This window comes from Eptesicus fuscus, chromosome 4, assembly GCF_027574615.1.
Source record: "Eptesicus fuscus isolate TK198812 chromosome 4, DD_ASM_mEF_20220401, whole genome shotgun sequence".
NCBI lineage: Eukaryota > Metazoa > Chordata > Mammalia > Chiroptera > Vespertilionidae > Eptesicus > Eptesicus fuscus.
The window spans coordinates 30,334,139-30,360,658 of NC_072476.1; the positions used below are offsets into that span (position 1 = coordinate 30,334,139).

Sequence of the window (26,520 nt, forward strand, 5' to 3'; positions counted from 1 at the left end):
CGAAGAAGGGACGAGGTCTCCATGCATTCCTCAAGGGAGCCTGGCTTTGCCACCATGAGCCCCCAGCCCAGTTCACCCTGAGGTCAGTCCTGAAGGTACCCGCCAACATGGCCTTCAGGAAGAGCCGCGTCCACCCGTCCCAGCACAACCTGACCAAGGTAGCCTTCTGGCTACCACGGGCCCTGCATTCCCCTGCTGCACTGCCTCCACCACCCATCCCGGGAGAAGGGACGGCTCTCGGCCACTACGGGGTGGGCCTCAGTCCCAGGGATTGCTCATCACCCTTCCAGAGCCACATGGAACTCAGAAGCCCCTGCCATTCCCTCTACCCCCAAATCAGGAGGGGAAAGCCACCTCCCAGCAGACTCGGCCAGGGACCCAGGGAAGGAAGAAGTGGGTGGCTTACCCTGGAAAGAGCAGAGCCAGCTGCCCATGGAGGAGCCCTCTGCGGCCACACCAGGGCAGGCAGTGCTGGCAGCTGGGCCCCCGCCCCCTGGATCAATACCAGCGACGTCAGGAGCATTAGGAGGCTTCAATGCCCCTCCCCGCCACAGCCCGGCCACAGAAAAGCTCGGCTTGGCTTTCCCCATCCTGATGCCATTAAAAAGTTTAGGATGTGGTCAGGGAGAGCCAGGGAGGTTGACCTTGAAGGGAGTGAGTGCTGCTGAGGGCTGTGCTGGCTGGTCTGGCTCTGCAGGGCCGGGAGCCCTAGTTCTGCCCGGGTTTGCACAGCATCTGGGACAAGTCGCTTACAACGGGGATGATGCCTCCTGCCCTCCCAGGGAGCAGGGGTACCAAGGTGAAAGACAACCCTTTGGGGTGGGGTGGGGTCCGTGTCTAAGACTAGTGGCCAGCTCTGGGGCCCCGCTGGGGCAGGGCAGGCTGGCTGCCACGTCTGGAACACCCAGGAAGTGCAGGGGTATCCAGGCCCAACTCAGTAAGCCAGAACTAAAAGCTCTGGGACCAGCCCCAGGTGGGCCCTTTGCGGGGATCAAGATAGAGGGGTGAACCCCACCCCGAGTAGCCCGCCCCCTATCTGAGGGGAAATCCACGCATTCCTCCTTGACCTCCTGTGTCCTGGGTCCCCAGCATGAGGAATGGCTGCAGGCACATTAGGGGACAGTTGTGACCAGCTTAATGAGGACAGCCCACTCCTCCCACCCTGCCCACCTGTCTGGGGTCTGAGCTGAGTGTGTAGAGCTGGGACTGAACTTGGGGCACCAGCCACCCCCTCAGATGCCAGTGGCTTGAGCCAGCTTTAGACCCAGCCTAGCCTGAGTCTCAGCTCCAGCCCCATCGCTCTCTGACCCTGTAACTCTGGGCAACGTAGCTGAGAGCTCCAAGCCTCAGTTTTCTCATCTTTAAAATGGAGAGAAGAGCAGCTACCTCACTGGGTTGTTAATGAGAAATGTGATAAGATGACTGCTGCAGAGCCTGCTTGTGACATAGACAGTGTCAAATGTTGTCCCTCCTAGAGAGGACATCTCTGGGGCCGGACCACCCTGTGAGGGATGGGAAAGGTCCTTCCAGGACCTGCCTGCCCAGCGGAGCCAGGGCAGAGGGGAGCGCGACAGTGGCTGTGGTCTGTCCCTTCACTCAGCAGCCGAGTCCTCCCCAGGCCACTGCAGTCAGCCCTTCTTATTGGGGCAAATGGACACCTGGCCTGGCCCGCCCTGACCTGGGGCTCAGAAGGGAACCCCATGGAAGGGCTAAGGGCCCCTGTTCACAGTGGGCCGCAGCCCCTTCTCTTCCACAACTGCAGGGCAGTGTCGGACCCTGCCGACCCCTGCAGGCTGCTCCTGACCCCAAGGGAGGGCTGTATGCCAGCAGCAGTCTTGGGCCACCAGCCTGGAGGCCTGAACCCCCTTCTCCTTCAGGCCCAGGATAGATTCCAAACCCCCCAGGTGGCCCCAAGCACAGCTCCCCGACTTCCATCTGGGGCCCTGACTCATGCCCTGGACCTTAGTGACCGCCCCCCTTGCCCACTCAAGCTGCTCTCTGGTTCTCAGACATCTCAAACCTCAGGGCCTCTGCAACCAGTTCCCTCTGCCTGGATGTTCTTCCCCTAACCTCAGCTGGGCTGGCTCCTGTCACTCAGGTCTCTGTACCCATGTCTCCTCCTGAGCAAGACCCTCCCTGACCTCCTGATCAGAGCAGCCTCCAAGTGCTCCGTCCTGTCCAGCTGGGAGGCCCCGGACCTTGCTCCTCACTCAGGCCTTTGCCCACAGGTATGTCCCAGACACCCTCCGCACACTTGCTCGGACCACCTCTGGGCCACCTCCTAGTGTGAGAGACCCCCTGCCACGGCCCCCGGCTCTGCTGCTCCCAGTGTGTCACAGCTCCTGGGACCCACACAGGCCCTCCATCTCCCGGGGCAGGGGCAGGCGCATCAGTCCAGGCCCAGCCCTTGGCTAGACCCTCTGCCAGGAAGCTGAGCTCATGCTTTGGGAGGCAGCCACGGCCGATTCCCAAAACAGATTCCAGCTTTTTACTGTCCCCATCCCCAACCGGCTCGTCTCCTCCAGGCTCATCTTTCAGGGGCCCCTGCCCCTCACACAGGGTCCCAGCACCTCAGAGAGCAGATGGCCAGTTCTAGGGGGTGGGGAAGGCAGTGTGAGGGGCCCACAAGGTGGGGTGCACAGCCCTGCCCTGCTGCTCCCACCCGCCCCTCCTCTCCAGAGACTCTTGTTATGAGCAGGGACAAAAGCAGCTCTGGGTGGCAGAAGTCTCCCTTCCCCTCGCACAGGGTTTCTCTGCCTCTGCCAGCTCTCCCCTAGCCCGGGTGTCTGCAAAGGCAGCTGGTGCCAGAGGAGGGAGGGCACCACCAAGCCCAGCTGCAGCCTTTCACGCCCACGTGGAGTACAGGGGCATGGCTATGTCATCAATCAGACATTCATGGGGTGGCACCTCCTCTCTCTGGAACAGCCCTGCGGGGTAGGGGGGCCCAGGCCAAGTCAGACCACGGGCCCCCACCCTCCGGGGCTCCCAGACCACTGTGCAGTGTGACAGGAAGCAACCAGAATGCCACGCCGTGTGCTCCATCCCCATTCCCTGGGGGGACCCCTACACAGCTGTTCTAAAGGACGGCAAAGACACTGCGGGCACCACCCGAGGTGGGAGAGGGAGATGCAAATGTGGGCACAACCCGTGACTTAACTCCTAAACAGTACGTGCAGTAGGAAAAGACTGGAAGGGAATACGGCCCAGTGGCGGCTGTGATTACGTTCAGGGGAGGGCTGTTTCTTCTTTTATCACTTTCCAGTTTTTCTGTAATGAGATTACAGATGGGTGGAGGGGAAAGAAATTACTCTTTAATGAGTTCTGTACCTGCAGGCACTTCACATTCCTTCACTGACGTGATCTCATCAGAGATGCTATGGCCCCATTAGTGGCTCAGAGAGGTTAAGTAACTCAGGGGCAGAGCACATTAGACCTGGATCAGAGCCACATTCAGGCCCCTCTTGACCAGGAGGGAGCAATGAGGAAAGGACCCAGAGGTGCCATGGGGCTCTCTCCAGGAGAGAAGAGGGTCAGGGTCAGGCTGGCAGGTGCCCTTCTCCAGAGAGTGGGCTACCCACCGCCACTGCCATCGCCCCCCTGCACCCGACCAAGCTCAGCCCACTCGGTACCTTTGCCCACGCTCGACTCCACTGCCTGCAGGTCCTCCTCTTCGCCAATACATTCTCCCACTGTCAAGGCTACGCTCTTTCGGGCTTCCTCCAAGAAGTCTTCCCTGATGACCCACGTATGGTGGTCAGAGCCCTGGCAGTGAGTACAGACATCCTCGCCTGGGTGACCAGTTGTCACCGATCTCCCCAAGCCCTGTTCCTTACCCCCTCAGCCCGTCCTACACGTGGCGGCCGGAGGGATGTGTGCATGCTAACACCCTCCAACAGCTCCCATCACACTGAAGCCCAAAGCCCCTGCCCTTCATCCTCTGCCTCTGCCACCCTCCCCAGCCTCGTGCACACTCCTCTCTACCCAGACCTGCCTTCCTTCTTAACAAGCTCAGTCCATCCCTGCCTCACGGCCTGCGCTCTGCTGGTTCTCCCGCCCAGAACGTCCTTCCACCTTGTTTTCTCTGCCCTGGCTTCTTCTCATTGCTCAGGAGAGCCGCCCAGGAGTCAAGGAAGGTTTGCCGCCTTGGAGGGGGAGTCTGGACCTTCAATGAGGACGACGGGGCAGACCTAGCTGTGTAGGTCACCTGTGGCCACACCGCACAGCTTCCTCACCTGTCATGCTGGTTGTTTGGCTTTGCCAGGGACCTGGTTCTGCCAACCGCCCAAGCCTTTGGCTCAAACTCTCCTTGACCCAACCCAGGACCCAGATTTCCCAGTCTGGCCTCCGGCTATTTTTTTTTTTATCTCCCCAACTTCTGTGCCAATCAGATGGCATGGAAGCATCACACCTTGATGGCTGCAATATACTCAGAGCAAGGATCTGTGCCCAAAGATGTCCATCACAGCATCTTTTTATCAAAGTGAACATAAAAAACAATCTCAATTTTCAACTGCAGAGAATGGGTTAAGAAAAATTTTCCAATTCCTTCTATCCTATTCCTTTTGATTCACAACCCTCCAGTGGCGTCCCGCTGCTATTAGGATGTCAGTAAACTCCCTGCATAACCCCGAGCTGCCCCCGCCCGGTCCACCACCTCACCAACACGCTCCTCACTGGTCATATTCCAGCCGCACTCACTTGCTTTCCCACCCTTGTACTCACCATGCTCCCTCCTGCCACTGAGCCTTTGCACGTGCTGTTCCCTCTGCCAGGAATACCCTCCCTTCCTCATCTAGGAAACCCATCACCTTCCAGACCCCAGCTCACCTGTCCCCACCTCCCAGACCTGGGCAGGCCCCCCTTACAGGATATCACGACATTCAGTCTCCCCACCAGACTGGCAGCCCCGAGGGCTGGGACCACATCCAGTTGTGTTCAGAATGAGAGTCCAGCGGTTAGGGGTTAGGACTGTGTCAACAAAGCAGGCCCTTGACTTATATTTGTTGAATGAACAGGATATGTTCCAGCCATTAAAAATGATGAGCATGTGAAGTTTTAATGATATGAAAAATTCACCTAATCATACTGAATGGGAAAAAAGCAGATTTTCAAGTTGTAGATGCAGAATGATTACAAATAGGTTTAAGAAAAAAAAAAAATAGAGTAAGGACATAAACCACAATAATAGTTGCCTCCAGGGGATGGCAATTTTACTCCTGCATCGAACTGTCCACAGACCCCACAGGGGCCACCTTACTTTTATGATCAGAAAAAGCAAGTCACTAGCATCAGTTCTCTACCACGTGCCCCCAGAGCTGGTTCCTCCAGCCAGGGTGCCCTCTGCCCACCAACCGAAAGACCAGGGTCAGATAAGGAAAGGTTAAAGGGCACGGTTCTGGGTGGCAGACAAGAAGGCTGGTGGGAAAATGGGGCTGGCTCCATGAGGACAATCTCAGATCCCAGAAGGGAATGAATGGGGGCAGAGCGGCGGTGGAGTCTGAGTGACCTTGGGCAAGATGCCAGGCCTCCCTGGAGCTCCATTTTCTCATCCGCAGTGGCACCCGCCTCCCGGGCTGGGGGAGCATGAACAGGCCCAGCGCACACAGAGCGTGCATCGGTGCTTGTCACTAGTTAGTTGTTCAAGGGATCACGGCCAGACAGAAAGAAGACCTTCCACGTGCCGCTGGCCTCCGGGTCGGTCACAGAGCGGCTCTCCCGGGAGATCCACGCCCCACCCAGCCCCTTACCCTTGGCCCTGCGCACCTTCCTTGGAGCCGCTGGCTGCCGCCGTGGCAGAGGCTGAGGCTGACCCAGCAGACGTCCGGCCCATGGGGCTCGAGTGTTTTCCCCCACGGCCAGGGGGCTTCAGGCCGCTGGGCTTCTGCATGGTGGTGCCACTCAGTGGGCGGGAAAGGGCCCGTGCAGGTCACGTTCTCCCTGCCATCGTCACTCACCTGCCGGTAGAGAATAAGAGTGATCACATCATAACGTCACCCTGATGCCAACACCGCAGGACTCCAACACTGCCAACGCTGTGAGGCACAGACCACCATCACCCCTCTTCTCCTACACGGGAAACTGAGGCACGGGGCCGCGGCAGCAAGAGTGGGCCCAGTGTGGCAGTGGTGTTGCCAGGACGAGTGTCCTGGCCCGCTGGACTCAGCGGTTGGCCACGTTCTCTTTGCCCACCTCCTGGGCCTGGAGGCGAGAATCAGGAGCAAACTGGTTTCGGGTCTACAGCAATGCTGTATGAACCCCAGAAACCCCAGGCCAGGGCCACGAGGCCTGCACAGCCCCCAACAGCTGAGCGTGTCTCTCACCACAGAGCACAGGCTGGTGTGGACTCTGACATGCACGGCAACCCAGTGAGTTCCCCTCCATCAGCCCCCAGACTCTCCAGGACTAGCCAATAACTCACACCCCTCCTGATGCGGGCTGACAAGGCATCTAATTTCATCAACCAGCTGACTGCTCTGCCTCGCCACCCAGGCCTCACTCGGCTCCTGGGCTCACCCTCCCGCACCTGCCCACTCCACCGGTGCGGGGACATACACACTGAGGCCTCGCCCCTCACCAGGATGGACTCACGTGCCCTCTGCCTCCCGTCACCGTTACAGCTCCCTGCCTACATGACTAAAACGGGAAGGGTGCGACGCACACGGTGTCTGGGTGCACGGGGCACTAGCATTTTACAAAGGGGAAGCTCCAGTCTCCAAGGCCTAGAGGACAGGCCACCGTCCCCTGGCCTCCTCCCCACTGCCCTGTGTGCACTCCCTCTCCTGCACCCACGTCTACAGAGGGCACCCCATGGGCCCGGCCCCGTCCTGCCCGAGCCGCGGGCCTCTGCCTCGGAGCACACCGTCCAGTGGGGAGAGGGAAGGCAGAGCACCACGGACGAATGGAGGATTCTGATGAGAGCTTTCCCCCCTCAGGACCTTGAGAAGGAGAAATCAAAGCCTTCTGGGCACTCCACTCTGACGGAGTCAGGGATGCCAAACCCTGCGCCTGTCCAGCCGTATTCCTAGCCCCGCCCCCCGCTTGGTCACGGAACATTATCCCTTTGAGAGAACCCTTTTCTCCACTCTGGATCCACATGACTTATGTGGGCTGACCCCGCACACACTCCTGGAGCAGACACGACGGGGACCTGGTCAGAGCCCCTAGTGGTTAGCTGAGGGGAAGTCACGTGACCTAAGGAGCATCAGGGCCTGGACTCTGGCTGGAACCTTTAGGAAGAGGTGCTCTCCTTGCCCCGGGGCTGCCTGGGTGTGGGATGGACGCCAGTAACTGCAGGGCCATCCCAGTTACCACCTGGGAGAGCTGCCAGGAAGGATGCCAACACAGAGAGAGCAGAGCTGAGCGGCTGGATTTGGAGGGCCTGGATCCAGCTGAGCCTGAAGGCGGTCACTTGAGCCCCTCGCTGACATCAGCCAACACATCCTCACTCACACACGTGCACCGTTTTCTCTTTTCGCCTAACCCTATCTGGGGACACCATTGCTTGCAACCACAGAAGTCCCGACTAATACAGAAGCCAACTACAATGCTCACGACAGGAAAACACAGTGTCCTCAGAACGGCTCTCAGGCCAGCAGGATGAGCCAGCAACACCACTACCTGTCCTGGGAAGATCAGCCCCGGGAAGGACCGGCTCCTTACACGGGGCTGCCAGCCATACGAACCGAGAAAAACAAGGTCCCCCACGGCACACAGTGCTGCCGCCTACACGCCCAGGTGAGCCGACAGGAGCACGGGCGTTCTTGCCGGCCCTGATGTGCCCTGGAGCCTGCAAACCCAACACCACAGTCCCCTGACCCATGACTCTGACACCCCGGGAATTCTGGGGCCTGGAGACACTTGGTCAGGCTACAGCTCCCCGGAATCTGGCCCTCCAGGAAGCTCGCTCACTGGGGAACTGCCCCATAGTCTGTGACGTCTCTGTGAGCCTGGTTAGGCTGCGTTGGCACCCCCGAGCCTGACAGGGACGCGCTGAGCCAACAAGGGCATGTGAGGGTGGTCTCTGGTGACCGCGAAGGGGTGGCCACTCTGTGGGTGGCCAAACAGGCTTCCTGTTCCTGTGGCTTAGCCAGGGGACCCTCTGACCTAGGAAATCGTGATGCAGCCCACATGCCTGAGGCAGAGAAGAGTGTGTTGCTGGGACTGAAGCCAGGTGCAAGGACCCACTTTCCATGCCCATGGCCCCATCTCTGCCCAAGACCCTCCGAGAAAGAACACTACAAAGCATGTATCTAATAGAGACTTGTATTCAGAACATATAAAGAACTCTTACGACTCACTGATAAGATGACAACCTAATGAAAAATGAACAAAAAACGGAACGCCATTTCACTAACCAAGGGAGATACGCAAACAGCAATAAGCACATGGAGATAGGACCAACATCATCAGTCGCTAGGCAGTAAGGACCAAAACCTCAGAGAGATACCACTTCACACCAATTAGAAAGGCTTAAGAGCAGGGAAACGGACAATATCAAGTGCCGGTGGGGATGCACAGAAACTGGCACACACACATTGCTGGTGGAAATGGAAAACGGTACAACCACTTTGGAAAACAGTTTGGCAGTTTCTTAAAAAGTTGAATACATACCTACCATACGACCCAAACACCCAAGAGAAATAAAGACATATATCCATTCAAAGATTTATTTTTAAATGTTCATAGCAACTTTATTCATAATAACCAAAGAACGGTAAAAACCCAAAGGTCCATCCACTGGGGAATGCACAAACATGGCGTGGCTCAGTGGTTGAGCGTCAACCTGTGAACTGGGAGGTCCTGAGAGGTCTTGGTTTGGTTCCTGGTCAGGGCATATGCCCAGGTTGCAAGCTCGATGCCCACCCAGTGTGGGGCATGCGGGAGGTGGCCGATCAGTGATTCTCTCTCATTGTTGATGTTTCTTGCTCTCTCTCCCTCTCCCTTCCTCTCTGAAATAATTATATATATCCTATAAAATAGAGCTAATATGCAAATGGTCATCACGCCCTCATGCCTGAACAGCTCAGACACTCAACATTGGGGAGAGGAATGGGGACCAGCCACGCTGCGGTCCAGGAAAGGGACAAGCTGCCCGCCCTGTGGTCCCGGGCACCAGCAGCTGCGCCTGTGCCTGCGGCCCGGGAGAGGGACAAGCCGCCTGCCCTGCAGTCCTGGGCACCAGCGGCTGGGGCTGTGGTCCAGGAGAGGGACAAGCTGCCCGCCCTGTGGTCCGGGTGCCAGCAGCTGTGCCTGCAGCCTGGGAGAGGGACAATCCACACACCCCGCGGTCACACGGGCGCCAGCAGCTGTGCCTGTGCCTGCAGCCCAGCCTGGGAGAGAGACAATCTGCATGCCCCGTGGTCCTGGGCACCAGCAGCTGCACCTGTGGCCCGGGAGAGGGACAAGCCGCCCGCCCCATGCTCCCGGGCACCTGTGGCTGCGGCCCAGGCAACACTGCCTGCCCACGGTCCCCTGCGGCTGTGGCCGGCCCAGGTGAAGCCAGCCTGGGTCCTGGGTGCCTGCAGCCGGCCAGAGGGAGGGAAGCCCGGGTCCCAGGTGCCTGCAACCAGCCGGAGAAAGGAATCCTGGGTCCTGGGTGCAGGGCAAGACAGAGGCAGTTAGGAGCGATCAGGCCAGCAGGGGAGCAGTTAGGGGTGATCAGGCAGGCAGGCAGGCAGGCAGGCAGGCAGGTGAGCGGTTAAGAGCCAGAGGTCCTGGATTGCGAAAGGCAGTTGGACATCCCCTGAGGGGTCCCGGATTGGAGAGGGTGTAGGCCGGGCTGGAGGACAGCGCCCCCCACCACCTCCCCCGTCCGTCGTGCACAAATTTTGTGCACCGGCCTCTAGTATGTATATATAAATTCAAACAGTCCTATATCTATACAATAGTACAGCACTCAGTAATAAGAAGAAAATACTGACACATACAAAAAACATGGATGAACCTCTAAATGCATTATGCTAAGTGAAAGACATCAGACAAAAAAGAATACATATTGTATGCTTCTATTCATATAAAATTTCAAAAGTATAGACAGAAAGCAGATCAGTGGTTGCCTGGTGGTGGGAGCAGGGATTGACTGAAAACACACATGAGAGAACTTCCTGGGTGGAAGAAATGTTCTAAAACTGGATTGTGGTAATGGCTGCATAATTGTATGTTTAGATTAAAAGTCATCAAGCTGTCTGCTTAAAATGAGTAAATTAAACCTCAACTTAAAAAATACATATTTAAAAAATCCTCAAAGGGTTTCCATAGTAGTGCAATGGCCTTCAAAGCCTTCAGCAGCTCCTGCATCACACTAAGCACGCTTCAGCTTCAGGGCCGCTTGCACATGCTGTTCCCTCTACTTGGAATGCTTTTCCCTCAAATGCTGTTCATCTCTTTCAAGTATCTGCTCCAATGTTCCCTCCTAAGATTGCAACCCCTACCCAGTCCTCCCCACCCTGACCCTGTTTTGTTTTTCTCCACTGCACATAGGCAGGGATTTGGGTCTGTTTTGTTTGCTGTGGTACCCTTAGTTCTGACAAGGGTGCCTACAGGAGCTCAACAGATCACCTTTGAATAAATGTATGATGCTAGCCCATGGCGGGAAGAGGCCCAGAAGATCCCCCTCACCTCTGCAGGGCCCACTACTCAGGACTGAGTAGCTTGTGGCCATGGCGTTTCATGTAGCTGGTCTGACCTCTCCACTAGCCAGGGAGCCCTTGGAGACAGTGACCAGGTATTATAACCATGTCCCTGCATTAGAAGCTCCCCAACTGGGTGTGCTGCTGATGACCACACAACTGACACTTCCCCACCTCCCAGACTCTGCCTGCGCCTTTTCTCCCGCCTGCTTCACCTATTCCAACCACCTGTGAGAACACCTAACCTTATGCCGCCTCCACCTCCTCCAGGAAGTCTCCCAGGATTTTGCCCTACAAAAACCTCAGGACACACACTGAGCTAGGAGAGAAGATACTGTTCTCATTTGCCTCCTGAAAGCTCACGGACCACAGGTGCGGCCACAGTCTCTTGAGAACTCAGCCCCTGCAGGATGTCTGGCACAGAGCCCATGATCCGGAAACTCCACGGAGAGCACACCTGCGGTGGCCCAGAGGACAATCCCCATGGACACGCCTCCCAGGAGAGGCTTCCGGAGGCTCCCACGGTTGCCCTGATGATCCCAGCAGCCTCCAGCATGAAGAGCCCATTATGTAGCAGGCCTCGTAGGAATGTGGCCTCATGAGTCCTCACAAGCCCTGAGGAGGCAGTGCTCATCTTAGAGGTAGAGCATCTGAAGCTCAGAAAGTTCAGGGATTCACCCAAAGTCACAAGCAGCTCAGTGGCTGAGACCAGATCCTGGTCGGCCCTCCACGCACACTGCCCGGCCCAGGCCTGGAATAACATTTGTGAGACCCCTGGCCTCTGGAGAAAGTGCCCACGTGCCTCGCGCCTCGCCCCTCGCCGACAAAGGAGAAAAGAGGAGCTGGTGGGAGACGAGAACCAGAACCAGGCAGCACTGACTCAGTCCCAGCCACGACTGCTGAGGGTGTGGGGGCGGCCAGGGAGCAGAGGCAAGCAGCCCACTCCCCACCCCCACCTCCCCTAGGGCCTCCAGAGCTGGGGGAGCAGGGGGAAGGGGGGATGAGAAGAATGGTGAAGAGGAAGAGGGGGAGGAGGTTTCGGGCAAACTGGCCTTTGTGACTCAGCTCTGTTCCTGGGAGAGAGGAAGAGAAAGGGTTTCTTGGAAAAAGCTGGACATGGTGATAAATTGGCCCTTGGCCACACTGCGCTGATGGGGGAGGCCTGGGAGGAAGCAGATCTAAGCTTCGGGGAGGTCCAAACCCCAGACTCTCCGAGCGGCTGTGGGAGCTTGGCCCAGTGCCTCGGTTTCCTCACCTGTGAAATGGGGTAAAAGTACTGCTGCCTCAGAGGAGCGGTCCACAACGGCCCCTCCGTGCCTGGCACTCAGGAGCTGCTGGGAAGGGCAACTACTGCCAGGCCTCTATTGTGATCTCCGAAGGCCTGGGATGCCCACAACACCTCCCCCAGGGACGCCGGCCCAGACGACGGTGCGGGAGAGGCGGGAGAGGGCGGGTGGCATTCAGACCAACAGGCCCCCTTTGTGCTGCCCTCAATTACCATTTACTGAAGACAACCCGGGCTGCATTTCAGGGTTTCCATTTCAGCTGCCCGCCCCCGGGGGGAGGGGTGGCGGGCACACCGAAGTTTCAGTGCAGATGAGGACCAAGAACTTTCTGCCAACCGGCGGCCCAGGGTGCGGCCCCGACGGAAGGGCAGTTGTGCCAAATAGGGCATGGGAAGCCCATCTCTGCGTGAGGGGGCTCCCGGGTCAGACTCTGATGGGGGACCGGGCCATGGCTCCCCGCCAGGGTCTCCTGCCAGGAGGGTGGTGCTTGGGTAGGACGCTGCTGCTGGCTGAGGCCTCAGGGACACTCACCCCCTGACAGTGGCAGCTCTCCCTGTGCCGCTCCTCCTTCCCCATCAGGGGTCCTGGCAGTCAGGGTACCCATGCTCCCCGCCCCCCTCCTGAGCCTGTGACCAGAATGCAGGGACATAGTGTCCAGAGGTGAACTTACACCATGGGGTGGGGTGGGGTGGGGGGGGGCGGGGGGTGGTGGCAGGGGGAGGGGGAGCACGCGGAACCAGCCAGGCACAGACCACACCCTGCCAGGTCAATCGAACAGCCGAGGATTTAGTGGCTAAAATGTGTGTGGAGGGTGGGATTCAGGGGCTGGAAGGGACGGTGATGGGAGAGGGGTCTCCCAGTGCTGGCCACCAGGCTGAGGCTACCCGAACTAAAGGTGAGCCCTTATGTGGCTGTGGCATGGGCTCCCCTGGTCTTGCCCCACTGGGCACCCCAATGCTCACACCTACTTCCAGGCATCAGGCTGGAGGGGTGAGGAGCCATGGGGGACATCAGCAAGGGACGTGACAGACCAGATGTGCACATTAGCAAAGCTGCTCTCGGGAGCTGAGGGGGGTGATGGAGGGAATGAGGGCACGGAGGCTGCTGTGATGACAAGGGGCAACAGTGAGGCCTGCACTGCGACAGAGGCAGAGGCTGGAGGGGACGGAGAGGGGAAGAGGCTGGGTAGGATTTGGTGGCAAACAGCGAGGGGCAGGGGCGCCAGGGTTCCAGCAGGTGGTAGGTCGAGTCTCTCAGACTGGGAGGGACCCACTGGGAGAGACCCGGGAGAAAGAAGGCAGGGGCTGGAAGTGGGAGGTGACTAAGGGACCCTGGTGGGGGTGGGGGCATGAAACAAGTTGTGCCCTTGGGGGAGTCACTGGGGACAGGTGAGGCTGGGGAGAATGAGGAGCACAGGCCTGGGGCACCCACGGGTATGCAATGTGAGAGGCTGAAGAGAAAGAAGAAAGGCATCGCACGGTACACACTTGAGGGCACCCCAGTAACAGAAGGGCATGAATGGGGCAGCTTTCGAGGAGAGAATGTCCGGCTGGGCCGCTGGGCCTCCCAGTCTTCAGGGAAATGCACGTCTAAACCGCAAGCAGCTCCCATTTCCCACCCAATCAGATGGGCGAACAGTCAGAAAATCCGGTGATGCCAAGTGCTACAAAGGCCACGGAGCAAGAGCTTGTGGGCCGGGTGGGCACAGCCTGGGGCAGAAGACCCAGCCAGGAACCGGCCCTGCACCCTGGGAGGCACCTACAGGGTGCTAATCGCAGCCCTCCATGCAACAGCCAGGAAATGCGGTTTTGGGGATGGGAACAGGGCTGGGCGGGGTAACTGGGGCTTCATTTCTATTTATAAGACTTGTTTCTTAAGTCCGGCAGGATATACATGGATGTTCACTGCATGCTTTCTATTCCTTTACTGAATGCCTGAAATATTTCATACTCGCTTCTTAAACAAAAAACAAGACAGGCACAAGAGGAGGGGAGAGCAAACAGTCCCCAAACAGAAGGACCCCCACAGATGCTGGCCACCAGGCCAAGGGTACCCAAACGGAAGGTGAGTTCTTATGTGAGCATGGCATGGGCTACCCCTAGCCCTGCTTCACTGGGGACCCCAGCAGTCATGCCTGCATTAGAAACCCAGTGCTATGCCAACCCCCAGACCCAGCAGAGGCCCCAATGAAGTGTGTGACTGTCTCCACGAGCCTACTCCCAGCTGGCACCTCCTGCCCGTCCCATCCAGCTTGGAAGGGAGGTTTATTTAGTCTGCATTTGACCCAGGCTTAGGAACTTGCACCAGTGGTAACGCTAGAATCCCCAAGCACAAGCAGAGTGCAGGGCAGGGCTGGGACGGGCTCCCTCGAGTCCTGCCAGCTTGAGTCAGAAGCCAAAGCTCTGAGCCTCAGGCTAGTGGCCCCTCCAGCCAGGGAGAGCCAGGAAGATGGTGCCGTCTGCCTAGGCCCCTGTCCCAACACCCACCCTCTGCTCACTCTGGGTCAGTGAAGCCTTGTGGGGAGCTGCAGCCAGGGCCATACACACTCAGCACACTCGCCAGCTGGGGTAGGGACAGGGAGGCCCAGAAAGGGGTGGTGATGGACCCTGCTTGGGGTCCCAAGTTGCCCTGGGAGTACCAAGGGGCCTGGATGGCAGCCATCCAGAGCCAGCCATTCCTTACCTTGGGAGAAGGGACCCTCCCAAGCCTCAGAGCAGAGCTGGGCTGGCACCCGGCTCCAGCAGCAGATGGGGCTTGAACAGGAGGGAGCTGGAAGGACGGTGGGGCAGAGCAGAGCACACTGTGCCAGCAGCGTGGACGAGAGCGCAGGGACACTCATGGTCACAAACCAGCCCAAGAGCCCCATCTGCTCTGGCACCTGCAGCTGGGACACAAAGCAGGGCCTGAGTCCAGCGTCCGGCTCCAGTCCCACAGGCTCTCCATCGTCAGCCTCCGAGCTCAGGGCTGCAGCTCCACTCTGTAAAGTCAGCACCTTCCCTGTCCTACCAACAACCTGGGGCCACTGCAGAGCCTGGAACGGCCAGTGCAGCCTGAGCTGGACACACGGGACTTGACCATCTTCCCTCAGGTTTGGAGGGATCCTGTCTCCCAGCCAAGAACAAAGGGGATCAGGGCTGTGTCAGGCCTAGGGAGGGGAAGGAACATCAATATATTTCCCTGCCTTATGCAGGCGCACGCCTGTGCGCGCGCGCGCGCGCGCACACACACACACACACACACACACACACACACACACAGTTGGCATGCTCAGAACTAGGGCACACCATGGCCCAGGAGCCTGCTCCTGGCTGTGTGGTAGCCCATAGGCCTGCCAATCACACAACTGGAGCCCTCCTGCCACTGGCCCAAGATGCTGGTCAGGCATCAGCCTGGCTCTGACAGATGGAGTCTCCCACCTTTCCCAATGGAGAAGGGCTTGGGAACAACACAGCTCACGTTGCCCTCTGACCCGTCTTTATTCCCATTTCAAAGAATGAGAAACTGAGGCCCAGAGCAGACTCGTCCAAGGTCACAGAGCAAGTGAACAGCACACTGAGATTCAACTCCCAAATGAAGAAACCCTGTGTGGGGCAAGAGGCTCCCTGCTGAGATGACCCAGCAGCCAGGACAAAGGAAGGAATGGGCTCCAGTGTCCTGCCCCCCAGGCCAGGATAGTGACCCAATCGTCCTTCATGATTGCCCCATCCCCTTCGGATTTCTGTGGCAGCTCCATCCAGTACATCCAGACCCGGTGGCTGCAGGAAAGCCACCTCATCTCCTGGGTTCTCTCCAACTCAGCCTGCACAAGTAACCAAAAATTACCTGTGAGCAAAGAATGGTCTTTACAATAAGTGGTGCTGGGTCAACTGTATAGCCACACAGGAAAAATATCCTGATCCTCCGTGGCAGAATAATGGCCCCTCCCCAGGAACGGCCCCCACAACTTGTGAACATGTCTAGATGGCAAAGGGCAATTAAGTTACTGATGGAATGAAGGTTGCTAATGAGCTGACCTTGAGATGGGAAGATTATCCTGTAACATCCAGGCAGGTCCAATGTAAGCACAAGGGTCCTTACCAGTAAGAGGGAAGCAGGAGCAAAAGAACCAGAGAGATGGCAGTGTGCAAAGGACGCAGGCCAACACTGCTGGCCTTGAAGACGGAGGCAGGGGCCACCAGCCAAAGAGCGCAGGCTGTGTCTAGAAGCTGGAAAAGGCGAAGAAACAGACTCTCCCCTTGAGCCTCTAGAAGGAACGTGGCCTGCTGACATCGGACGGTAGCCTGAGATCCATTTCAGACCTCCGACCTCCAGAATTGTAAGATGTTGTTTTAAACTACTAAGTGTGAGCCCGGCTGTAGTGGCTTAGTGGATTAAGCATTGACCTACGAACCAAGAGGTCCTGGGTTTGATTCCAGGCAGGGCACATGCCCGGGTTACAGGCTTGATCCCCATTAGGGGGCGTGCAGGAGGCAGTCAATCAATGATTCGCTCTCATCATTGATGTTTCTATCTCTCTATCTCTCTCTCTTCCTCTCTGAAATCAATAATATATTTAAAAATGAATAAACTACTAAGAGTGTGTTCATTTGTTATAGTAGCAAAAGGAAACTAATAAACTTACTTCACATCACACATACAGATCAAGTCCTCATGGACAGCAGATCTCAAGGTGAAAGTTAAAACAATCCAGTCTTTAGAAGACATGGAAGACCTTCATAACACTGGAGTAGGCAGATTCCTTAAACAGGACACAGGAAGTGCTAAAGATAAGGGAAAGATGGATAAATTGGACAAGATTAAGAGCTTCTGTGCATCAAATGAAACCTCTGAGAGAGGGGGGATGGGAAAGCCACAGAGGAGGAGGAGACACTGACAACTCCTGTCTTCTACAAAGGACTCATATTCAGGACATAAAGAGAACTCTGACAAGCCGAGTTTGAAAAACAGCAAAAGCACTTCACAAAAACGGTATCCAAACGACCAATAAACATATGAAGAGATGTCCACCTTTAGTGGTCATCAGGGTAACACCATACATGCACCAGCCTGTGTAACAACAGAAATGTGTACACGTGTGTACCAAAAGACACGTTCTTTTCCTAATACTCCCAAACTGAGCATAACCCAAATATCCACCACCATTAGGATGACTAAACAAGTTGTCACCCAGTCACGTGCGTAAGTAAATTCACACAATTGAATAAAACACAGCAATGAGGATGAATGAACTGCAACCACAGGTAACAATGTGTATGAATCTTGGGATTATAATCTGGAGTGGGGACAAAAAGCTGGATATAAAGTAGTGCATGGAGTATGACTGTATGCTTCCATTTAAAATGAAGTTCAAGGGCAGGCAGGTGTATTTATTGGTGGTGTTGGAAATCAGGGAAGGGGTCATGCTGGGCCAGGCATAGTGACTGGAAGTAATAACAAGAGGGGCTTCTGGGAGCTGGCAGTTCTGGTTCTGGGTCTGGCTGCTGTTTCACAGTCATTTCACTTTGAGAAAATTCCACAAGCAGCGCGCTGAGGACAGGTGCACCCTTCTGCATGGAGGTTGTACTGCAATGAAAAGTTTTAAAATTTTTCCTGGGAAGGAGTGGAGGACGTACGGATGGTCCCTGCTGCTCTGGGACCTTCCCACCCACCAGACTGCCCCCGCTGGGGGGCACCTAACCATGTGGACCTACTTGAGCATCTGCCTCTCCCCAGTTCTGTGCGCTCCTGGGGAAGGCCCGAGCCCCTTGGACTTCAGGTGCCCAGGGTGTGGCCCTCAGTGGTGCTGCGCTCACTGAACAACCTTCCCAGGCACCAACCTTCCCTAAAGAAGGTCAGGAGTCAGCATGGGGCCTCCTTCCACACGGGAGCCGTCCCCTGCAGGGGGCGGGGAGGCTGAGCCCACTGAGGTCCCGGCTTGGCCCCTCTGAGGCATGAGAGGCTCAGCCAGCTCTGGGAGGGGCTGTAAACCAAGGCCCACAAGGAAGAGCCAGGGTGTGGCTGCCTGGAGAAGGCATGACCCAGCCAGGGGGATGAACCAAGACCAGGGCACGCCTCTGAAGGGCAACCCCAAGCTGCCGGAAGGCAGAGGAGGGAAGTGTAGAGAAGGGGCCGAACTCGATGGCCCTTGATGACACACATGAGGTCAGTAACTAACAAGCCCTCAAAGTTATGTGGTGGTTGTTGGTTTTTTGCTTCCAAAATGGCAACCCCTGCCTTCCATTATCCCCAGCCACCAGATTCTGGCAGCATGCCCATCACCTACCCACACCCGTACAGACTGTCATATCGCCAGCCTTTACACATGCTGTTCCCTCTGCCTAGAAGGCCCTTCCCCTCAGCCTCTGGCAAACCCCCTCCGCTGTCACCGACAGCAGCTTAAGCGGGCAGGTTCTTTGCATATCTTGTTCACCAAGGGGCTCTCGGTACCTAGGACAGCGCCTAGCACACACACAGCTCAGAATGTTGAATCAAAAGACGAATGAATGGAAATGCCCTCCTCTGCCACCCTTATCCTCCCCACATTCAGTTGGAGGCCCCGGCAGCTTGTTCACACCCCAGGGGGCACTCACCGCTGGCCTGAAGCCATGTCTGGGAAGGACAGAGAGGAGCAATTCAAGGTTCTAACGGCTCGCATCCTGCAGAAAAGCCAGCACCAAGCACACCCGACACACACAGCACACAGAGGGTGCTCACCCGCTATGGGTCCCAAGAGCAAAGAGGCAGAGAGCCCCCACCACTGGAGGGGATTGAGCAGAGACTAAGGCCTGCTCTGGGAGCAGGGTTCTGCTCCAGGTGGCCCAGCTGCCATAGGAAGCTCTCCCAAACGCACACAATTATTATTACTGTCAAAAACCACATTAACAGGGACCTGCTGAGCACCTCCACCTCCCAGGGCCAGCCCACCACAGGGCAAGGGCGGTGGTGCCCACACCTCTCTGTCAAGGGCTCTGCTTCCTCACTGTCCTTGCCTCTGAACTTGTGTGCTCGAGGTGGGATGAGACCCTCCCCGACTGAACTGCTCCGGCGTAAGCAGCTGCAGATCTATCATGTTTGTTCTGCTCCAGGCACCAGTCTAAGCGCTTTATAAAATTAACCCACTTGCCCTAACTGGTTTGGCTCAGTGGCTAGAGCGTCAGCCTGTGAACTCAAGGGTCCCAGGTTCGATTCCAGTCAAGGGCATGTACCTTGGTTGCGGGCACATCCCCAGTGCGGGGTGTGCAGGAGGCAGCTGATCGATGTTTCTCTCTCATCGATGTTTCTAACTCTCTATCCCTCTCCCTTCCTCTCTATAAAAAATCAATAAAATATATTTTTAAAAAAAAAAAAAATTAACCCACTTAATCTGTGCAACAGTCCTGTGAAGAAGATACTATTCTGAGACCCAATTTACTAATGGGGAAACTGAGGCCCAGAGAGGTCAAGCCACTTGCCCAGGGTGATGCAACTGATGAATGGCAGAGGCCTCATGGGAACTCGGGCCCCCTGGCCACGAGCCTGCGCTCTGAACCACTTCTCTTTACTTCCTCAGAACCAAGACCAACTCTCCTCCAGGTACCCAGGTCGGGGGACAAGGACAAAGATTTAGGCAAAAGGTTAGGAGGACAGCCCACAGCCCTCAGTGCCAAGGCCACAGTCTGCAGCACTCCTGCCCGCTGACCTGGCCCTCACCTGCCCTGGCCTTGTTTCCTGAGCCCTGCATTTCAGCCCCCCTAAACTTCTCAGTACTCCCTCAGACACCCTACGCCATCTGTTAGGAATGCCTTCACCCCTCTTCCATCCCTTAGCCAACTCCTGGGATCAAGTGGGTGCGCACAGTCCTGTATCAGACCCCCCACACCTCCTCGCAGGTGTGGGGTTCTCGGGGCAGGGACCGGTCTGGCTCCTGGTTCACAGGGTCTCATCCACCTCTAGAGCCCATTAGACACTTGAGGGGCTGGCTGCAGGCAGCAGCCCAGCCACAGCTGCTGGCTGGACCCTCCAGGAGGAGGATTAGAAGGATCAGAGGCGGCTGCTGCCCTCCCTCCCACCCTCTGCATCCTGGACATCTGTCTGTCCCAGGACCACACTATCCAGCTCCTACTTGGCGGTGCTATCTCTCGCTCAGGCTGTTGTTTTGTACACAGCATGGCCTTACACGAGCCAATGAGACACTACAAAGCCACACTACAAAGCCACCCCGAACTTGCGCGTCCCCCTCAGATCCAGCCGCTGGAAAGCTCAGGGTCAAATTACCTCCAACAGAGGGTGCCGGGGTCTCCTTGGGCATCATTTGGCTTTTGCTACCCTGCGTTCCCTCTGGCCCCCATTTTCCCGTCTTTTTCATCTCATTACACTGCGTTTATCTTTGCAAATCGCCTCAAGTCCTTTCTGGAATCAGACAAAGTACACACAGGACCCTCTCGGATGTCTCCCTCCTCTGTTCCCAGCTCCCTGAGCCCAGCACCTCTGGTCTGCAAGAAGCGGAATGTGAGCTGAGTGACCGAAGCTACGAACAAGCGAATTTATGAAGGGAACAGTCTACGTTAGAAACGGACCTGGGCAGAATCAGGACAGAGGGCAGCCCCAAACCCAAATGTCCCCCGCTTCCTCACCACAGGTCCTACAACCGGACGCAGACTTGGATCCTTCCTGAGCCCCCCAGCCAGACACTCTCCTTCATTCCCTCCTTTGTGCCCTCAGAAGGCCCTCCTTAACCCCCAGTTCGCCCCTCCTTCCAGACATGGCCCAGTCCTAGTCCTCCAGGGAGCCCTAGGCCACCTCACCCGCCCGTGCCTGTGGACCTGAGTATCACCCAGAACGACGTGCAACCCTCGCCAGGGCAATGACCCCACTGGGCACTGAAGCAGCTCTTCTATCCTGGTCCTCAAATGCTCCTCAGAGGCGCTGGTCTTGTTTACCTTTTCAGGCAGGGTGCTGACGTCTTCCTAATTCAGTAGAAGTTTCTCAAAGGCAGGGTCCAAAACTGAAGTGCACTGTGCTCCCTACACACTGAGAGGCAGGTCAATCCTCACCGGAGGACATCTTTTCATTGATTTTTAGGGAGAGTAGAAAGGAGGGGGAGAGACACAGAGAGAGACCGGGGCCGGGGATCGAGCCTGCAGCCGAGGTATGTGCCCTTGATGGGAATCGAACCCGGGACCCTTCGGTCCACAGCCCGACGCTCTACCCACCGAGCCAAACCAGGTAGGGCTGAGAGGCTGGTTTCTGCACAGCCACCCCCCCCCCATCCTTGATGCCACATGTTGGGGGCGAGGGTGGGGCACCCCAGGGAAGAGCTGGGGCCAGGGTGGGGCCAAGCAGGAGCAGATCAGCCCTGGACACGCACAGGACTGCCGGCCTAGGGAAGGGAAGCTGGCAAACCAGGCACTCCTGTGAGCCTGAAATCCCTCCCTCCCGGGGCAAAGAGGGCAAAAGGGCAAAGAAGGAAGTGGAAGAGGAGTGGGTGTCTTTCTGGCTGCAGCTGGGGTCAAAGGTAAGATTCCAGGGACGGAGCAAGGGCTGCTCTGTGAAGACGGAAGCCAGCAAGTGGACAAGGCCCCGCATTTATGCCTTGTTAATAAAAACCACCTGCCGTGCTCTGCTTTCTATTCAGAAGGGAACCATTTCACTATCATTTTGAAGCATTTCTTCTGAAAACATGGGTTTTGTATTACTGTTTCTGTGTCCTGACCCTGGCAGCTCGGCTCAGAGCAGGGAGTGGGGGGACAGGGTAGGTCCTACACTGGAAATAGGAACCCAGCCTCCAGGTCCCGAAGGGAGGAGCCTCCTCAGCTCCAAGCCAGGGCTGGGGAGACGCATGAGGCACAGCCATCCCGTCCTCCCCGGAGATCAGCGAACTCCAGTTTCTCCCAAGGAATCCCAGTGCCAAGTGGTAGAGACCCACACTTCGTATCCTGTGGCATTTTGCTAAACCAGCTGTGGGTCTGCCTCTCCCACCATACCGAGAGCTCTCAAGGAGGGTGATACCCCATTTGCCCGTCCTTCCCCAGAACATACCACGCATCATAAACGCAGCGGACATTGTAGCATCCGTGCCCAGCACTGCCTCCCACCCCGTCCCAAAGACCACGGGGCCTGCCTCCCCCAGCTGAGTGGACAGGGCGGACACCCTCACCCAGACCAGGCCAATCGGTTTCTCTGGCACCCCAAGACCAAGGGCAGTGCTCCTGGGAGGTCCTGTGGCCTCAAGCTGAAGCCACCATTTGGGGCAGCCACACCAACAACCCAGAGACAGTGAGCCTACAGGGAGAGAAGGGACAGACGCACCGGGAGAGGTGGAGAAAATGAAACCACAGCCGAGAGAGGAAAGCCGGAGGAGGGGGTGCTTGCCAGCTTCCCGAGTCCTGGGGGAGCCAGGCTGCCTGCAATTGTTTGCTACAAAGTGCCCTTTCCCTCCTCTTAACTCTCCTTTCACTTAACCCTGTGGTCCGGCAAACTGCGGCTCTCAAGTCGCAGTTTGCAGCTCTGTTGACTAATGAGTTTGCCGACTACTGACTTAACCTAATTGGAGGAGATTTCTGACCCTGGCAACAAAATGACCCCAGAGACATGGTCAGGGCCTGCTCCCCTTCCCCATCAAGGGCAGGCCCATCAGCAAGCCATGCCCACTACTCAGTTTACAAGGTGAGGCAGGTTTGGGTAGGGCCAGCACCAGAGAGCATGCTGGGAAGGCAAGGCTCCGCCAGCCGGGGCCCTGAAAGTCAGAGAGCATTTGGACTTTGGACTTCAGCAAATGAGGTGGAGGTGTCTGCAGATAGCATGGCCAAATCGTGCTTTCAGGTCAAATGGCGAAGGGGGCATGTCTTATAGGTACACAGTAGGTGCCTAACAAATGCACGGAAGGCAAACAGGAAAACCTCTCTATGCCTTGATTTCCTCATCTCTAAAATATAGGGAACGTGATGAAGATATCCAAAAACTAATACATTTAAAGAGCTCAAAAAAGGTCCTAGCATACACTCAATATATATTTTGTTTTATTTTAAACCTACACACAGACTGATGTTCTCCCCTCAAGAACCCCCAGCCAGATGCTATGGTCAGAATATTTGTGTCTCCCAAATTCATACATTGAAGCCTAATGCCGAATGTGATGGCGTTAGGAGGTGGGGCCTTTGGGAGGTGATTAGGTCATGAGGATGGAGCCCTGATGAATGGGATTAGTGCCCTTACAAAAGAGCACCCTTGCCGAAACCGGTTTGGCTCAGTGGATAGAGCATCGGTCTGCGGACTGGAAGGTCCCGGGTTCGATTCCGGTCAGGGGCATGTGCATTGGTTGCGGGCACATCCCCTGGTGCGGGGTGTGCGGGAGGCAGCTGGTCGATGTCTCTCATCGATGTTTCTAGCTCTCTATCCCTCTCCCTTCCTCTCTGTGAAAAATCAATAAAATATATTTTAAAAAAAAAAAAAAAGAGCTCCCTTGCCCCTTCCACCGTAAGATACAAGGAGATGGCTGCCACCTGGAAGAGGGCCTTCACCCGACCATACTGGCAGCCTTCCAGCCTCCAGAACGGTGAGAAATAAGTTTCTGTGTGTATGAGTCTGTAGTATTTTGTTAAAACAACCGGGACTACGATGGCAGGGAACTAGGAGGATCAAGAACGAAGCTCCCCCTCTATGGGCATAGAAGCAGAGGTAGAGTAGATGGTATCAAAAGGGCAAGGTCAATCTTTAGGGTGGCAGGGCCAGGGATGGAAGGCCAAAAGGGAACTGTCCCCTACATGTGGATCAGAGTGGAGGGAACATGGATGGCTAGAGCTGTGGGGATGGTGGCCTTCCCATTGCTAAGGGACGTTACCAGAGTGGGGGGGGGGGGGCGGGTGGAGAGTGGAGAGGGGGTGGGGGGTAGAGGGGAGGAGTCTGCAGTGAGGCAGAGAACAGGGCCTGGGCGGGGCTAACAGGCAGGACTGCCTGACAGTGGACAAACAGATGGAGAGGGAATAAGCGTGCAAGTGCACGTGTGTGTGTGTGTGTGTGTGTGTGTAGAATGTATGGCCATCAGGCACAGCCACAATAACAGCATTGGGCATGTCTCCATCAAGTGAACATACTTCACACACATCGATTCAATTCTCTCAATAACCCTAACAGGTAGATACCATGAGTAGCCTCATTTTTATAGATGGGAAAATTGAGGCAGAGAGAGGTATAGTGATTTGTCACTAGTAGGTGGCAAAGCTGGGATTTGAACCCAGGCTGTCAGGTCCCAGTATCTGAACTCATAACCACTAAAGTGGTCAGGAGATGCTGGAAAAGAATCGGTGCCCCAGGGTGAATCCCCAACATGGGATTTCAGGCTCTGGGTGCAAAATTCTAGGCACCACCTTCCCAGCCTGCTGGGTGGCCCTGGAGGCTTGCAGGCGCACCCTTGTGTGCCTAGGTTCCCCCAGGAGCCCTCTGCCAGGCTCTTCTGCCTTTGAAACTCCTCTCCATCTCTAACCCCCTCCACAGAGATGCAGCCCACCATCCCTTGTAGGCCAAGCACTGCAGGTGAAATGCATCCTAGCTCACCGCTCATGGAGGAAGGCGTCTGAGGGGCCCCACCTGGGAAAGTAGGAAGGACAAGACAATCCCTTCCCTCAACAGAACTCCGCTGCCTTAAACCCCATGCCCCTCACCTAAATCCCTCACTGCTCCTCTACCAGGACTCCTGCCCCCTTCTCTGACTCCAGGCCCTGCCCATGCCATTTCCCTGCCTGAAGCCCCTGTGGCATCCTGGCAGCAAACTTCTGCAATGGGCTCCATCAAGCTTCCTCTCCACCCCACCCTCCACGGGTCCCTGCTCTGCTCCCAGCTCCCCCACCACTTCACTCGGTGATGGGCGGTGCTCCCTGGTGGCAGCGATGCCCCCAGTCCTGGGTACCTGCCAGCCCCTGGCAGAGCTGGGCCAGGTGACAGCAGCTGGATGAATGAAGGGTTCATTGTTTACATTACAACTGGTGGGGAGTGTGTGGCACACAGGAGATGAGGCGGCCCCACGTGGTGCTCCCATTAGCCTGCTCCTCCTCTGTCAGCGGCCCTAGGCCAGCCCACTAGCCTCCTTGGGCATCTTACAAGGGTGAGGACAGCCAGCACCCCTCATTTGGACTCCCATTTCTCACCCAGAAGGGAGAGGTAGGATCTCAAAGACTGGGGGATGGGCCGCTGCGTGTGTGACTCCCCACAAGGTGCCCCTCAGCCCATCCTCTCCAGGGAGGGGGTGGGGCTAGAGCCAGCGTGGCAGTGCCCAGTGAGCACCCGCCCCACCCAGGCCCCGCCTGAAGGGCCCAAACGGGCGGGTCCTGGAGGCCCAGCGAAGCATCCTTGGCGGCTGCGGCCCCTCCCTATGGGGAGGGCAGAAAATCTGCTGCCTCACCAGCCACCAGCGCCAGCTTAGGGGGGACACCCCCTGCGGGAAGCCGCCCTGCCCCAGTCTCCCCCTAACCTCCTCTGCTATGCACTTCAACCAAGTTTTGCAAAGGGCATTAGCCAGGCGCTTCCAGCCCGCCGGCGAGGGCTCCGGGTTCTCCCGGACCCCGGGTCTGCAGAAGGGGGTTGGGGGGCCGCGCCCACCAGGATGTGCCCCTCGGGCCAGTTAGTCCAGAGCCCTCGCCCTGCCCTTGGGAGAGGCGACGGGCGGCCCCCCGGCAGATGTGCCGAACCCCCGTCTGTAGATGGGGGAACGAGGCGCTGACGATGCCCTCGCCACGGGGACGCGCAGCCCGGCAAACGCCTCCCAACGCCAGAGCACCCCCTCCTCGTTTGCAGGCATAGGGAAGTTGGGGTGCATCCCAGGATCGGCTCCGCTCACGCCCACCCACCAGCCCTGGCCGTGCGGCCTCTCCCACGCCCGTCGATGTCCCCGGGCCGGCCCGCTTCGGCCGAGGCTGGGGCCACCGCCGCCTCCCGACCCCTCGGTCCTTTGTTGCCCGGCAAGCCCCCTCCTCCAGGGTGCCCGCGGCTCCTACCTTCGCCCCTCCGGCAGCAGGCTGAGCGGCAGCGACCGGGCGCCGGCCTCGTCCTCTGCGGGCCGGCCGCCGCGGGGGGAGAGGATGCCGCGGCCGCTCCCCGAACCCGCCGCCCCACCCCGGCTGAGCCCTGCGGCGCCCGGACTCCGCGCTCGCGCTCCGGACCGGGCCTCGCGCCGCGTGTGCGACGGCCGGCGGCGGGAAAGCAGGAGGAGCAGCCCCGGGCAGCCCCGCCGCCGCCTACGCGCCCGTGGCCGAGCCCAGCAGCCGAGCGGAGCGGAGCGAGCGGCCCGGCTCCGGGAGGGAACAAAAGGGGCTGGCGCTGGGGAGGGCGCCGGAGGGCGGGGCCTGGCGCGGCGGGGGCGGGCACGCGGCGCGCGGCCTTGCGGTTCTCGGGCCCCGTCGCCGAGCCGTCCGTGCGCGGGCGGGCGGGCGGGCAACGCGGCGAGCCTCCGGGTCTTCCCGCGGTCGTCAGTTGGAGGTGTCCGGGGTGCGCCCACACCCCCTTCGGCGCTGGCCCCCTATTGGTGCTTCAGTCGCGTTTGGCGAAAGAACCCTCTGCAGCCTTGCTCTGTTCTCCCAGACCTTCAGAGAGATGGAAGCCTGGGAAGCTGGGGGGAGGGACGGGGAGGTTCCAGGAAGTCTTCACGGAAGAGGTGA

General features: G+C 57.5%; 1 protein-coding gene across 2 annotated transcripts in view; it reads right to left on the reverse strand.

The window, feature by feature from the left end:
* The window catches only part of CLIP2 (CAP-Gly domain containing linker protein 2), a 66,962-nt gene extending 40,807 nt beyond the window's left edge, over nt 1-26,155 (reverse strand). For both annotated transcript variants that reach the window (XM_054714839.1, XM_054714838.1), the window contains exons 1-2: nt 25,861-26,155; nt 5,764-5,954 (exon numbers count right to left, since the gene is read on the reverse strand). In XM_054714839.1, coding sequence (XP_054570814.1) covers nt 5,764-5,887 — 124 coding nt within the window. In that variant the 5' untranslated portion in view covers nt 5,888-5,954; nt 25,861-26,155. The remainder of the gene's footprint in view (nt 1-5,763; nt 5,955-25,860) is intronic.
* Nucleotides 26,156-26,520: the final 365 nt, after the last annotated feature.